We start from the raw sequence: 14,893 nt of genomic DNA, 5'->3' as shown, positions 1-14,893 counted from the left end.
AGTGTTGGTTTGTCAGTAGATTTGATTTGTTCATGTTGTTTTGTGTGTGTATGTGTGTATTTGTGAGGCTTCTGTCTGAAGCAGAAATGTAAACAGGGAGTTGAGACTTGGTCTCCATATATTTATGTCCCATGGTGTTTTGAAAGGCAGATCCTGTGGTGATGAGCGGGATTCACAGTATATGTCTATTTGAATGTGTGTGTGTGTGTCTTGGTTTGTTTTTTCCTTCAGAACCTTTTTTGGTTTCTTTGTGTGATTTATGACTTGTGAAGGAATCTGTAGCCTCTGTCTCCAATTTGTGCATGATAACAAAAGAGTTGGCAATAAAGCCAGCGACAATGTTTGCACACGCCAAATTATGATGATAATAGTGATGTTAGCTTGTGCGCAATTCCATATGTGTCTTCCTTTGCCAGGTGTTTGTGTGTGCTTGTGCTATTTTGTGTGTGTGTTTCTGTGTACCTTAGCTTTCGAAGTAGTTTTGTCTGTCATTGTGTTTTTTTTCTTATTTTGTGATAAGCCTTGAAAGTGTTTGTCAGTCTCTGTATGTATGTGTTTCGACGTCAGTGGCTCCTGTTCTGTTTGTGTGTCAGCTTATGTGTTTTTTGTTTCTCAGTCTAATAGTTCTCTTCTGTTGTTGTGGTTTTCAGTCACCAGACACAGACAACCTGCTGGGACCATCCAAAGATGACAGAGCTCTATCAGTCACTAGGTAAGAAACACACACAATCACACTGTCTTCAGGCCTTGAAAAATTGAATTGAAAAAAATCAAAGATCTTTTTAATGGCTCAGTTTATCCATTAATTGTTCCCATGTTTTAAGATATTGCACATGCTTTCTTAGATTTCGGCCTCCACCACAAAACAATGGAGGTTTCCAATGGAATTTCATTTGTGGTGCTCCAATTATTAAAATAAAATCATTCAACAGCAACATTTCTGTCCAGGAACCATGTTCCTGTCACTCTGGATAATCCACAGAATTCACTCTGCACTGTTTTACAGCATTTCTTTGGTTAAAATTTCCAATGAAAACTCTTCACGGTGTTGATGTTGCTGTTAAATTTTTTAAATGTAATCTATCAATGCTGTGAGCATCACAAACAAATTCCTTTGACTGCCATTGTATTGGGATGGAAGCAAATATTTCAAAACTTGGGCAAATAAACTCAAAACTCTCTACATGGCCAGATACCACTAGAGGTAAGTCATGAAAAATGTATTCCTGTAATTTTGTTGAACTGACCCTTTTTAATAAAATGAATAAAGCCCTTTTTATGTCAATGTACTGGTCTTTTAAAGGACTAGGGGCCCGTTTCACAAAAGTAATTTGCGAGCACCACATAGAGACGAAGATCATGAATGGTGGCAATGTCACGTTTCACAAATGATTGTCACCCGCAAATTGCAGGTGCATTTGCGACCACTACAGGGTTCTAACATGCTGATGCATTGGGAGCAAGTTTGGTTTTTGTTTTGATTCGTGAAACTTGTCAAAATGAACGTGAGAGGAAATGATCTCATGTTGCAAATTGCAGCTTGCATGTTGATCTTTCGGAGGCTGTTTTCTGCTGAGGGATCAACAAAATCTTGTTGACCCATTTTTCTCTTGTCTAGTTAATTTACTCTTTACATTTAACTTGATGGAAATTGCACCCTGATCCTTTGCGCTCTTTCTCCTGCTCCCTGTTAATATCCATATGCAGGCCTCTGTCTCTGTGGGGTGGTCAGTATGACCGTTCTTTAATGAGCAGCCGGATAAGTAATACGCTGTGAAACTTTGGGAGCGTTTGCTGTAGGCCAGCAGCTCAACAAATAGCACTGGCACCCACTGAGACAGAACTCACTAACCTAATTACACAGTCCACATTAGCCAACCCTCCCCTCGGTCATCCCTATAGACAATAACTAACAAAAAGTCAGTAGGCAGATTTCTGTCACACTTTGTTTTCTGATTTTCTGCCTCTGTTTTCCTTTTGTCCATCTACCTTTCATTTCTCTGTATCTATCCCTGCATGTAGCGGACTTGAACAACGTGAGATTCTCAGCATACCGAACAGCCATGAAGATCCGCAGACTACAGAAAGCACTGTGCTGTAAGTAAGATGCACACACACTCATACACACCTTAATACCTACAGTCGTGGTCTGCTTCTTTTGAAGTCTGGGTGCAACGAGGGGATGCAGTAATGATTTGAAGCTTTGCCAGACGCTGTGCCAGAACAGCGCAGGAGCCAAAGGATATTTTGGCTTTAAAATGACACACACTGTGTCAGCGTGTGTGTGCATGTGCATGGTTTTGTACATGCACAGTCACAGCTGGTGCTTGTGTTAAGCCTGTTGCGCATAGCCTCATTTGGTGTGCACAGGTGGGATTTTTGTAGGCTGTGCTGTTTAAAAACATTTTTCTCAATACGAGAGCTGCTATTTTCTCATTTACGATGGAAGCTTTGATAAAGGCGACTACTATCTCTAGTCTCAGGTGGTTATCAACCCCATCTACGCACATACTCACACCCGCTGCAGGTGCACACAGACTCCCCCTTTTGTGAGGTTTTAACCGACATGGCAGCAACCACTTGGGCTCAGCACAGTGTAATAGTAATGGTTACAAATGTTAACGGTTATCCAGCTGCTGACATTATTATAGCAACACACACTGCGAGCCCACACTGCTCATTTACATCCTGCTGTTTGTACTGTAGGAAGTTTGCTCTGTGTGCATGTGTGAAACAAATACCTCATGTAGGTGTGTGTGCAGCTTAGGCCTATGTACCTGAATAATCGTGGGTATCAAAGTGTGTTATTGTGTTTGTTGGTTGTTAATGAGTTTGAATGATTCAGGCGTTTTCGTTTGCTATCTCATATTGCTTCTCTCATCGCATGCGTGTGTTTGTGACAGGAATGCATTAGCCTGAGTGATTTCGACTTGGGGCACCGCAATTCAATTTCATCCATTAGATTAGAACAGTCACAGCGCAAAGCACGCACCTACATACACACACACACACACACAGAAGAAGGATCAGTAGTTATTAGTTATTAGCCTGGATTCATTTGGAATCTGTACTTGGAGACCTGTGTGTGCCTGTATGAATGTTTGTAAATGTGTGTGTACATGCCTGTGTGTGAGAGAATGGCACACACATACACACACACAAACACACATGACAGGGATACTATAAACTGGCTAATTGGGTTAAGTCTGTGCCAGGGGGATGGAGAGAAGCACAAATGAGCCTGCGTGGCATCCGCTCACGTACCACAGTCTCTCAGCTTCATATCTGCATGTGTAGTGAGAAAGCTAGAGAGAAGTAAAGTTTTGCTTTCTGACAGCATGGCTGCCCTGCTGTGTCCGCTCCACGTGGATACACCCCAGTAATTAGTGCTGTTTGGGGAATAGGGGGTAACATAAGGCAAGGGAGCCGTGGAGGGGTTGACAAGGAGCGAGCGACGGGGCAAATGAGGAGGAGAAGAGGTGAGAGGGATGAGGGCTGTAGGAGAGGGAGCAATGTTTAAATGGTTTGTGGAAAAGTACTAGTGGGTCAGAGAGAGAGATGCTTACAGAACTACAGAGGGTTCGTGCCTCATGAAAACTTTTGTCCATTGGTTCACTCTAAAAAGTTTTTGAACTTGAATTTAGTATTTGTTGGATAAACCTGAAGCAATATACTTTAATCAATACCCTGAAAATAGAATTACACATAAGGGGTAGGTCTAAATAAGTTGAGAAATGTTTGTGATGTTCATTTTAGTTGTAATGATCTGTAGATACACCTTCATTTTGGTCATGCTAATTAACCACCTGTAGCAAACAACACACTGTGTATTTGTTTTTACCACCTAGCCATTTCTACATGTTTTGAACAGAAATGGGGTTAACTGGTTGACGTTTTCAGTGGACTTTGAATAAAGCACTGATTAAGAGTGAGCTTGCCCTCAGTAGGTCTGTAAATTCATGTAAAAACATGGCATCCCAGTTGCATACTAGGTACTAATTCTACCCATGTTTTGAGTAAGCAGTATATCCATTGCAAAAAAAAACCCCAGTCGCCTTAAAGGGATAGTTCAACAGTTTGTGAAATATGCTTATTTCCTTTCTTGCCCACACAAACAAATGAGACATAACTTGTTAATTAGTGACCTTGTAGGAGGCAGATTGTTTTACTTTTGGACAGAGCCAGGCTAGCTGTTTCCCCCTGTTCCCAGTCTTTCTGCTAAGCTAAGCTAACTGGCTGCTAGGTCCAACAGACAGTTATGAGAATGTTATTGATCTTCTCGTCTAACTCTCAGCAAGAAAGTGAATAAGCGTATTTACGAAAATGAGTTTCTCAATATAAGACAAAAAAGGGCAGAATGAATTAGAATATAACACAGCCTAAATCCTTACTGCATGCTAATTCTATACACTATGTATTACATACTAATCGTGATAGTATACTGTTTTAGCAGTTAGTATACAAAAATATCAACATGCTTTACCATTTTATACTAACAGGAAATTATATAATACATGTGTCGTAGGATGTCAGTTAAACTGGAACTTTGGAAAGCCCTTGCCAATTAAACTTCACAAATCAAAATGTTCTCCCTAATATTTAATTAATTAAATTAATTTTTTTTTTTTTGTGTTCTAAGATTTTTTATAGCTGTTTGCAACTGCACAGCACATGAGCAACTGTGCATTGCATTGTGGGAGAATGGTGTGCATCAACAGCACGATCAAAAATCGACCATATTTAGTATGCATGCTGTCTTTTCTAGTCAACACGCTACATAGTCAAAATGTGCTTGTATCGAGTATGGAATTGGGACACAGTTTCCAGAAAATTCTTGATGCAAGTTGATTTTGTTTTTAACGGGTGAAATGATCTCACCCCACTGGCAGATTTTTTGCTCATTCTAAGAAAATAATACTCAGTAATAGACAAACTGACTTTCTATTGGTTATTGGACACTAATATCCGTTTGTGTGTGTTTGTGTCAATGGCAGTATCTACTGCACGATAGCTGCTGAAAGTGTCTTGTATTTTATCTATGTTTCAATTACTTTGTCTTAGTGTGTTTGTGTGTATTTATGTAGCTGACTAATTTGTTTAATAGTGTTGTCCCAAACGACTAGCCTGTGTTTTTTCTCCCTCTGTTTTCTCACTCTGTTACTTTCAAGATACATAAGTGATAGCTGGATGGAAGTATAATTGAGACATTGATATAAATACAATATTCCTTTTTTGCTTTGTCTTTGAAGATGTAGAAAACCAATTAAATTAGAAGAAACTAGTCTGACTCGTACATTTTTTCCTCATTTGTCTTTTTCTGTTCAGATTTCTCTCTCATATTAATATTTCACCACAATGATCCGTCTGTTCTCTGTCTGTACTCCCGGCAGATTCCCGCAGTTGTTTTGAACTATTTTGGACAAAATATCAGTCAAGTCTGCAGTTTTGAAGTGCCTATGAATAGTCTGTGCCATTTTCAGCTCCTCATCTTCAGATTTGTTGGCATTTTTAGAAAAACCTGAGTCACTTCTGAAAGCCCAAAGAACAAGTCTGAAAGGTTACTAAAAGTTCTGACTCGCTCTTTTTTCCTTTGTGTCCCCTGTCGCCCCTTCTGTGATTTCTTTTTTAACTTTTTTCTTTGTTCCTGCTCTCTGTTCTTGTTAACCTTCCACCACTCTCCTTGCTTTTTCATCACTTTCACTTCTTTCTCCCATTCCTCCTTGTTTCTGTCTCGTTGTTTCCTCCCACTCTGTCCTCTATTTTCTGTTCCATCTACCCCCCGCCCCCGCCCCCCATCTTCAGTGGACCTGTTGGACCTCAGCGTGGCCCAGAACACCTTCGAGCAGCACAAGCTCACCAACAACAATCAGCTGCTGTCCGTTCCCGACATCATCAACTGCCTGACGTCCATCTACGACGGCCTGGAGCAGGAGCACAAAGACCTGGTCAACGTGCCGCTCTGCGTTGACATGTGTCTCAACTGGCTGCTCAACGTTTACGACACGTACGTATGCCAGCTGTTAGACATTTAGGATGGATGATTATAAATTCTTTCTATTCTAAATTTGTCACAGATTTTGACAAACCTGGCAGTCGTCCAAGTTGACACCTGTAAAGTTTGTAACTTCTTGCAGTCGCTTGTTTACATATTTAAATATGTGCCACAAAATATATGTGTCAAATTTCTTAAATCAGATTGGATGAATTATTGGATGATTGGATGATTACTCTGCTTTTGCATTTTCAAATCCATCTTCATTGGTGTCATCTGTGCATAATGATTATGTTATATATATTTACATGCTCATATTCTTTTACTCTACATATTCTCGCATTGTGCACCAGCAGGTGCCTCAGTTGGCATGCGAATGGCTGTTACACACTGCATTTGTTTGTTTGCTGCACTGGTCTAAACAGCATGGACATACTGTTTAATCACATGTGTTCACGTGCTGTAAATCAGCATGCTTACTGGTCTAAACATTGGATGTGGGTGAACAGAAAATGTATTAATAATCCACAATGAAAGAAGAACAAGAGCACACGTGCACACTTGAAGATTCTTCTCTTTCCAAGCACATAATGATTTTCTGTCACTGCTGCTGCATATAATTCAGATCTGAACTGAACACACATAAACATAGTGTTTATACACAAACATACACCCACAAGAAATATAACTGTCTCACTGCCATTGTCTGGTATGTGTGTGTGTGTGTGTGGGGGGGGGGTCCCGTGTGTGGGGTCCCTGCAGTGGTCGCAGTGGGAAGATCCGCGTCCTGTCCATGAAGATCGGTTTGCTCTCTCTCTGCAAGGGACACCTGGAGGAGAAATACAAATGTAAGTACTAACGAGCTGGTAAGATATCTGCTGATGTACACATGCTCTTAACGAAACCCCCCCCCAAGGGCAGTGTGAGTCCATCCCACATACTGCTTCAGCATGCCTGTAATCCCAGCAGTATTAATCAAAGGCACAGAAAGAGAGAGAGAGAGGTGTTAGAGAACGGGTCGTCTAATTGGATGAGAGACCTCCTACGCGTTTCCCCTGTTCTTTATTTAATATTCTATTCTGATTTATTTTTGAGGATTAGGAAGCGTGAACATAGGCTTGCTGCACTGGGAGGAGTCATTTTAGCTTCCTGCTCTTTGTTTTTGCTGCTTTATCTCTCTCTGTCTATCTTCCTCTGCTGTCACAGCTCACACCATCATCACGGTGCCACTTTGTCTTCTGTCCTATCTTACTTACTTTTGCTTCCCTTCTTTTCCCCATCCTCCCTCCCCTCTTCCTCTTTCTCCTCCCTTTCTCTTGCCATGGCATCCCAGAGCCTATTCGTTCCACTGGCAGTTTCTATTAGGCTGAGAAGGGTATCAAGCACGCTTGATTGCGTCCTTCCTCCTTTACTCTTTTAGTGTCTCATTGGCTGTCAGTCCCATGCATATAGCTACACTGTAACACACACACCTAACCAGGCATGCTGCTTTTTGACACTCTTTTTGTGATAGTTGTGTATGTCAAATGTAATCTTGTGGCAGAAAGTAATACATTGGAGATGTGGGTGTTGATCATTCAGATGACACAAGAGGTGTGTGTTGGGATGGGGTCACCAGCACACATCATTGTCCGTGTTTGCATGTACCACACACACGGACACATACATAACAGGAGCTGGCTACAGGGCCAGGACACACACAGAGATCAAAGTCAACTGCAAGCGAAGCAGAAAGACCTGTCATGCCCTTCCTTTCTCCCTCTCCCTCCCCTCTTTCTCCAGATTATCTTATCTGCTCTCTTTGCTCAGCTTGTGCATGAGCTCTGGAGATTTTTCATACCTTCATCTAAAATATAACGCTGTCAATGTGTTAACTGGCTAAGCCTGCGTGTCACTGGGCAGGCATCCATATCCAGTACAGCTCTGTTGATCTCTGGGAGAATGTGGTGGAGAGTTGGAGGCAGGGAGAGAAAGATTAGAGGAGAAAGAGCCTGGCATGAAGTAAGACAGAACAGATTAAAAATGCATCTTTTCCCTGGTTTCCACTGTGTCCTCCCTACCACCTCCCACCTACACATACACACACTAACACTTTCCCTCCCACTCCATACTATACCGTCACCCTTTCTCCCCCTTCATCTATTTATACCTATATCTTTCATTTTAAATATCATCCACATGCTTTGACTCTTTCTCTCACTCCCTCTTTCTTTTTTCTTTCTTTTTCCTCATCCACCTCCACCCCACCCTCCCCCACTCAGATCTCTTCAGCCAGGTAGCGTCGGCAGGTGACACGTGTGACCAGAGGCAGCTTGGTCTGCTGCTTCATGAAGCCATCCAGATCCCGAGGCAGCTGGGGGAGGTGGCCGCCTTCGGAGGCTCTAACATCGAACCCAGTGTCCGCAGCTGCTTCCAGAACGTATGTTCACACACAAACACACACAAGCATGTAGATGTGCACTGACTGCATACATGTCAGTGTACTTCGGTAGGTTATGTATTGGTGTATGTATTATATCTGCTGCATTCACTATATACAGTATTATTATTATATAATCTCATTTAAAAATAAAAATGATTAGGCATGATGTTCCCAGGGAGTAATTGATTAATCCAGTCTTCATACCTATCTCTAGAACCTAACCTCACAAATCATGTTTATTTCTGTCAGGATCGGAGACATTTTGTATCTGTTACAAACAGAACTGCCATCTGTTGTAGTTTAAAGATACTTGTAAAAAATGGCTGTTATTCCACTTTTATCCAAAGAAGATGTTTTGCGGGAACTTCTTTTTGTCACACTCTCTGAGCCAGTTTGTGACATGAATCAAACACCTCTCTGATACAGTGTTCAAAACGCTGAACATTATGAGCTTCAAAAAGATGTGATTTATTGTTAGGCTGTTCCACTGCATTGTAACAGAGCTGGAACTGTCTCTGCCAACATTTCTGCATTAGCATCTAAATTTACCCATGGATTTGTCTGGCTTTATGGACATGAAAGGTACACAAAGGTTTTAGAGTCAGTTACCAAAGGTTGGTCAAAACGGTCAGTATATGGAGTTGGTGACATCACTGATAATAGTTTGTAGCAAGTAATCATTACTATAAGGGATGTTTCAATACATCTTCCCAAAGCTAACTGTCATTAAGCACCTCAGTCTCCTCCATGTTTTCCAGCTATCAACACCTGCCTCTCAATCCTGTAAAACTGCTTCAATATTTAAGCTCTGTTGACCAACCATGAGGCCTCGAATGGCCTCCAGTCTTCTGCTGGCTGTCCTCTAGTGTTTTACTGCAGCCAGCTAACCACTTTTCCCGGGTTTATCTCTGAACGTTACTGGCATTTAATGATGTCTTCATCCCCCGGGATCACTGTTTCATTTTTCTCACTCTTTTTCTCTTGGCTCATGCTTCGACAGTCATAAATGGGAGCCAAACATTAAAATTAGGAAGCTATAAATTTTACTGATTTCCTGCGCTGCGCCTCTCAAAATAGCAGAGTGAGGCAGTTTTAAACCTTCTCTCTCTCTTATTTTCTTCTCAAAATAATGCAAAAGGCAAACACCTTGCCTACAACTCACTCTCTTGATGACATATTAATACACGCATGCACACGGAGAGGTGAGCATGCACGAGTACACGCGCAAATTGCTCACAGACGTGATCAGGAATTGCTATGCCAGCTGTAGTCCAGTTGCTCATTAATCATTCAATCATCAAACCAAGTTGGCAGGTAGAAACCAGGCTGACACACACGCACACACAGACACTCTCTCTTTCTCATTTACGCACTCACACACATACACAAGTAAAGCCCTGTACCACCTGTGTGTCTGTCTGCCCTGCCAGTGACAGTGCAGTCACCCAGTCCATTTGGTTTAATGGGCCCGTGATGAACGAGTTGCGCCGCCATAAATATGGCCTCTTTCACTGTTCCTTTGTCACTCTCTTTCATTTATCCATCCTTCCGTCTATCTAGTCATCCTTACAGCCATCTCTCCTCTGCAGTAATTAATCTGTAAGTGCTATAAATCTGCCATTAGATGGCATGGAGGAGGGAGGGAAGGCAAAGATGAGACTAGCGTATGAGAAAGGAGAGACAGAGAGGTACTCTGATTGTTCAGGGGAAGGTCAAATGGAGGGGTAAAGGAATTAAAAATTATTTGAGATGTCATCAGGGTGAATGTCTCACTGGCAGTGTTCTCACAACCAGTAACTTAAAGAAGCCTTCTCATGCACTTCAACCCATCTGACAGAGCCACACTTCATTAACATTTTACGGTTTTCAAGTTTTCAAAATGGACATATAATTCACTTAGCATTAAACACAATCACTGATTTCCGTTGCCTGAAATGCATTTACCCAGGTGATCTTGAGGGCTGGATATTATTTGAAGTTTTTTCACACTAGTGCCAATACAATACCCAAGTTTCAGAACTGAAAACAGTCCTCTTTTTGAGACCTTACTTTTAGGAATGTAAACATGTTATTCTATAACTGATCTATAACTTATCAAATGCTCAATGTTGTCTTAACATAGGCAGCTGTACAATAATGAGAAATTATTACAAATTTTAAATGAGAAACTTTTCATGAGTAAAGAAGAGTACAAATCTGAGTAAATGTTATTTGGTGCTTTGAAGACATTTATTATCACACACCAAAGCTGGTGAATGTTGTTTTTGAGAACCGACTGCAAATATTAATTAAAATAGCCACTCCCCGATTCCAATTTTCAGGTTGGAATGTGCTTCTTTTTAGTTGTTTTGTAGCATGAATTTATTTTCAGAAGGATATGCTAATAAAAATGAGACAGTCTCTACAGTCATGCACATCATAAGCCTTGGGAAGGGAACAGGGGAACACGCGCACACACACACACACTTACACTATTCCTTTTGATTATTCTCTCCTCTTATTTCAAATGTATTCAGACCTTTGCTGCATTTGCTGCCCTTTTTGTGTGTCATGGATGATGGAAAGGTCGTTTTTGATTTGTTTAGCGGTAACAACAGCCATGTCAAAGCTTCTCACCCTGTATTGGCTTTTCAATGGGCTCATTATAATCTGCAGCTGAACAAAGATTCTTCTGAAATATATTTTGTTGACGTTTTTCCAACGTTTTCTATTGTTTTTTAGTTTGTTGTTCTTGGAGAAGACTAGAAATTGTTTCACATATACGTATTTAAAACAATACACCTAGCACTGGGCAAGTACAGGTTACATAACAATTACAACTCCAAAAGTTTAGAGTAGGAGTTCGTGGGTGTTTTTCATAGCTACTTGCACCGAGCAATATGGCTGTTAGCTAACAGCAAAGCTATGGGCATGTAGGACAAGGGCACTAGGGGTGTTAAAATAAATCAATGTTTATTGTTAGATATTTCAACCAATAAACATGAATAAGGAGCTCATAAAAGTTATTTAGTCTTGGTCCACAATTCAAGGCCATAATGCGCCTGAGGGAATCGTTGCTTTCATATGTATGGCCATCTTAAATTAGTCTGTATCTTTATTAGGCTTTTGGTAACAAGCAAAGAGTTATGGGCAGCTATTCATTTCTGCAAATGAAGTTGTGCATGTTTCTCTATCATGTTCAGTTTATCAGCCCTCTTTGTTTAACTTTTGTAGAAACTGTAAATGTCATGTGCTTGCCCAAACATTTGATTTAAAGGCTCCTAACTCTTTGCACTGCCTCTTTTATGCCCAGGTGACCAATAAGGTGGAGCTAGAGCCCAGGCAGTTTGTTGATTGGATGCGTCTGGAGCCCCAGTCTATGGTTTGGCTTCCTGTCCTGCACAGAGTGGCTGCTGCAGAGACGGCGAAACATCAGGCCAAGTGTAACATCTGCAAGGAGTGTCCTATTGTTGGCTTCAGGTAAAACACACACACATCCTCAAATTCAGCATTTAATTCAGGATTTGTGAACAAAATAAAGAGACAAGTCTGCAACATGTAACACGCCACACACACAAACACCAAATGTGGCAGCGTTCTGTGTTGTTCTCTCCTGGTTGAGCATAAAGGGCAGATCTGCTCTGGAGGGCAGGCATTTATCTAAATGTCAACAGCTGATACACCACTGACTAAATACCATCCGGAGGTTTGAAACGAAACATACACACGTACTCACAAACACAACAACACGCTCAGACACACAAATATACAGTGCACGGCCACATTCACAAAGTTCACAAAGAGCCGATTGGCTGGCAAACAATCCATAACAGACCACCCTCTGATACTTTGCAGGACTGACAATCACACTCAAGCATATACTCACACACCCATAGCTGCCTTTGTTTCAGTTCCTGATCTTATCTTACATTTATACAGTAACAACAGGTAAACAAAGATGTGCATTGCTGTTCAACAGCTATAGTCAATTTATCATAAAATTTAGTTTTTCACTGACAGTTTAGAAGGGAAAAGCTTTTTCTGTGGCTGGAGATATGTATAACACCATGCAGAGTGAAGTAGGGTGGCAGGATTGTCCCGTTCGTATCCCTTGCTTTGCCAGCAGAAAGAGAAATACAGTCAGACATTTGATGAAGCACATGTCTCCCAAGTTCTGTCATTGATCGATGAGAGGGAGCGATGGAGGGAGGGAAAGGCAGAGAGCAAGAGAGAAAGAGGAAGGAAAATGCATAGCAGGCATGTTGTAGATTTAAATTTTTTTCCCTTGTAAGTAGCAGTAGTTTTTCAAACAATCTTGATACATGGGATCATCCAAAAAATCAAAGAGAATTTATAGGATAATGTGTCAGCAGATATGTTTACATTTGATAAATGTCAACTCAACCGCATCAAATTAGTGGAATAGTTAACAATCCATCAAGCCACATTCAACATGCACCATTGTCTGCTCATTCAAACAAACTTGTTCTGATCATGCGTCACATTTAATTCAATTTCAATTAAATTCAATTTTATTTATATAGTGCCAATTCATAACAGAAGTTATCTCAATGCGCTTTTCCTATAGAGCAGGTCTAGACCGTACTCTTTTATAATATTAATTACAGAGACCCAACAAATCCCACCATGAGCAAGCATTTGGCGACAGTGGCAAGGAAAAACTTCCTTTAAGAGAGAAACCTTGGACAGAACCAGACTCAATGGTGAACGGCCAACCGCCGCTGCCGTGTTAGGTGTTATTTACATATTTACTTGCAATGTTGGACCTGCCAGTAATAAGTTAAACTTAATAGCTTTTGCTACAAAATGCCAGTGAGACAAAAGACCTTCATGATGTTTTTAATATGATAATTTATAGGAGTAATAATGTAAAACTGGGTGTTGACCTCTGTTTTTTACTTTTGTTTTAATATCTTTTTAGTCATCTTATTTGCTGTTATTGTGCCATGGTTTAGATCAGTGATTCCCAACCAGGGTTACTTGTACTTTAGTGGGTACTTCTGCAGTTGCTACTCCACAATTTTTGGAAAAATTGTGGAGCAGCTCAACTAATTTAAATTTTTTTTTATCAGGATTTGATTAAAAAAAATTTAAAAATTAAAATTTGTCTTTAGGTGGAAAATAACCATCCAAATAGAACTATCCAAATTGGTGTGACGCTAACCTTAATTATATATATTGTCACAATAACCAGTAAGCTACTGTACCAGCTACTGTGGGCTGACTGCGAAGAGCATACCTCTCACCAGCCTTAGTCAGTTATTACACCTTAGCACCACCAGTTACCGCTAAAAGCTTGAATTGATCTTATATTGATCATTTCTCCGTAAAGTATATGTACTGGAATGCTGCACAAAAGGTGCTTTATAAAAAGCGCTTTTTAACAGATAAGAGGATGTCACCTAAAAAGACCAGACAATACAGGTTCCATAATTAACCAAAGTTGTTAGTGGATAAACTCATTAATTAGGGGCCATCTCAGCACCTCCCGTTGTGAAGGGGAATTAACGCCCTCTCCTCGTAGTAATATGCTGTGTGTCAGCACATAATGGCGCGTTGGACTTGGTGGTGTCTTGTGCGCCGTTGCATCCTTTGATATATGGCACTCTCTCGTAGCTCATCAGTCAGTTAACCTTGGGAGAGCTGGAGAGGAGAGAAAGATAAAAGACTGAGCTATTATGTCTGAATGGCTCCTGTCTCAATTTAGTTCTTAAGTGGTCTTCTGGCTACAGCTGCTGCTGAGGACAACATCCTCGACAGTTGTTGTCACATTGTTGTGTTTTGGTGGAAATCCAATTGTCTGTCACACTGTCAGCATATTGTGAGGGGTTTAATTGTGTGTGTGTGTGTGTGTGTGTGTGTGTGTGTGTGTGTGTGTGTGTGTGAACATGTGCATGTGGAGGACTGTGTGACAGAGTGACAGTGGAAATCGACAGCTCTCCAGGAGGCCCCAGTGTAGCCTGGAGATGATCATGTTGTAGAAGTCATATGTGCTTGCTCACACACACACACACACACACACACACACCTAGAGGACATGAAAGTGACATCTACACACTCAACTTCCCAACTCAACTTATCTCACTTTTCACCTCCCTTTCTGTCTCTCTCTCTCTCTCTCTCTCTCTCTCTCTCTCTCTCACTAGGTATCGCAGTCTGAAGCATTTCAACTACGACGTGTGTCAGAGCTGCTTCTTTTCTGGGCGCACCGCCAAGGGCCACAAGCTCAACTACCCCATGGTGGAGTACTGCACACCGGTGAGGGAGTAACACACACATACACACACGTACATAGACAAACACATTGTTCAGCAGCTCATCTCATATCTCTCTTCCATGTGCTCGCACACTCCACTCATCCATTTAATGAAAGCTTACACATTCACACTTACAGACTTTGGTTATTACAGCAACACATTTATACTGATTTTCAATTTAAAAAAAAATTCAAATCTATTACTCAAACTGGTCTTCCTGGA

General features: G+C 41.0%; 1 protein-coding gene across 11 annotated transcripts in view; it reads left to right on the top strand.

Annotated features, from left to right (window-relative positions):
• The window catches only part of utrn (utrophin), a 184,936-nt gene that overhangs the window by 138,268 nt on the left and 31,775 nt on the right, over window positions 1–14,893 (top strand). For all 11 annotated transcript variants that reach the window (XM_044169396.1, XM_044169405.1, XM_044169399.1 and 8 more), the window contains 7 exons: window positions 651–712; window positions 2,023–2,097; window positions 5,803–6,004; window positions 6,755–6,840; window positions 8,254–8,411; window positions 11,707–11,873; window positions 14,561–14,672. In XM_044169396.1, coding sequence (XP_044025331.1) covers window positions 651–712; window positions 2,023–2,097; window positions 5,803–6,004; window positions 6,755–6,840; window positions 8,254–8,411; window positions 11,707–11,873; window positions 14,561–14,672 — 862 coding nt within the window. The remainder of the gene's footprint in view (window positions 1–650; window positions 713–2,022; window positions 2,098–5,802; window positions 6,005–6,754; window positions 6,841–8,253; window positions 8,412–11,706; window positions 11,874–14,560; window positions 14,673–14,893) is intronic.

This window comes from Siniperca chuatsi, linkage group LG16 (assembly GCF_020085105.1).
Source record: "Siniperca chuatsi isolate FFG_IHB_CAS linkage group LG16, ASM2008510v1, whole genome shotgun sequence".
In the NCBI taxonomy this organism is placed as follows: Eukaryota; Metazoa; Chordata; class Actinopteri; order Centrarchiformes; family Sinipercidae; genus Siniperca; species Siniperca chuatsi.
The sequence above is the reverse complement of the archived record's forward strand: the minus strand, read 5'-3'. Positions and strand labels throughout refer to the sequence as shown.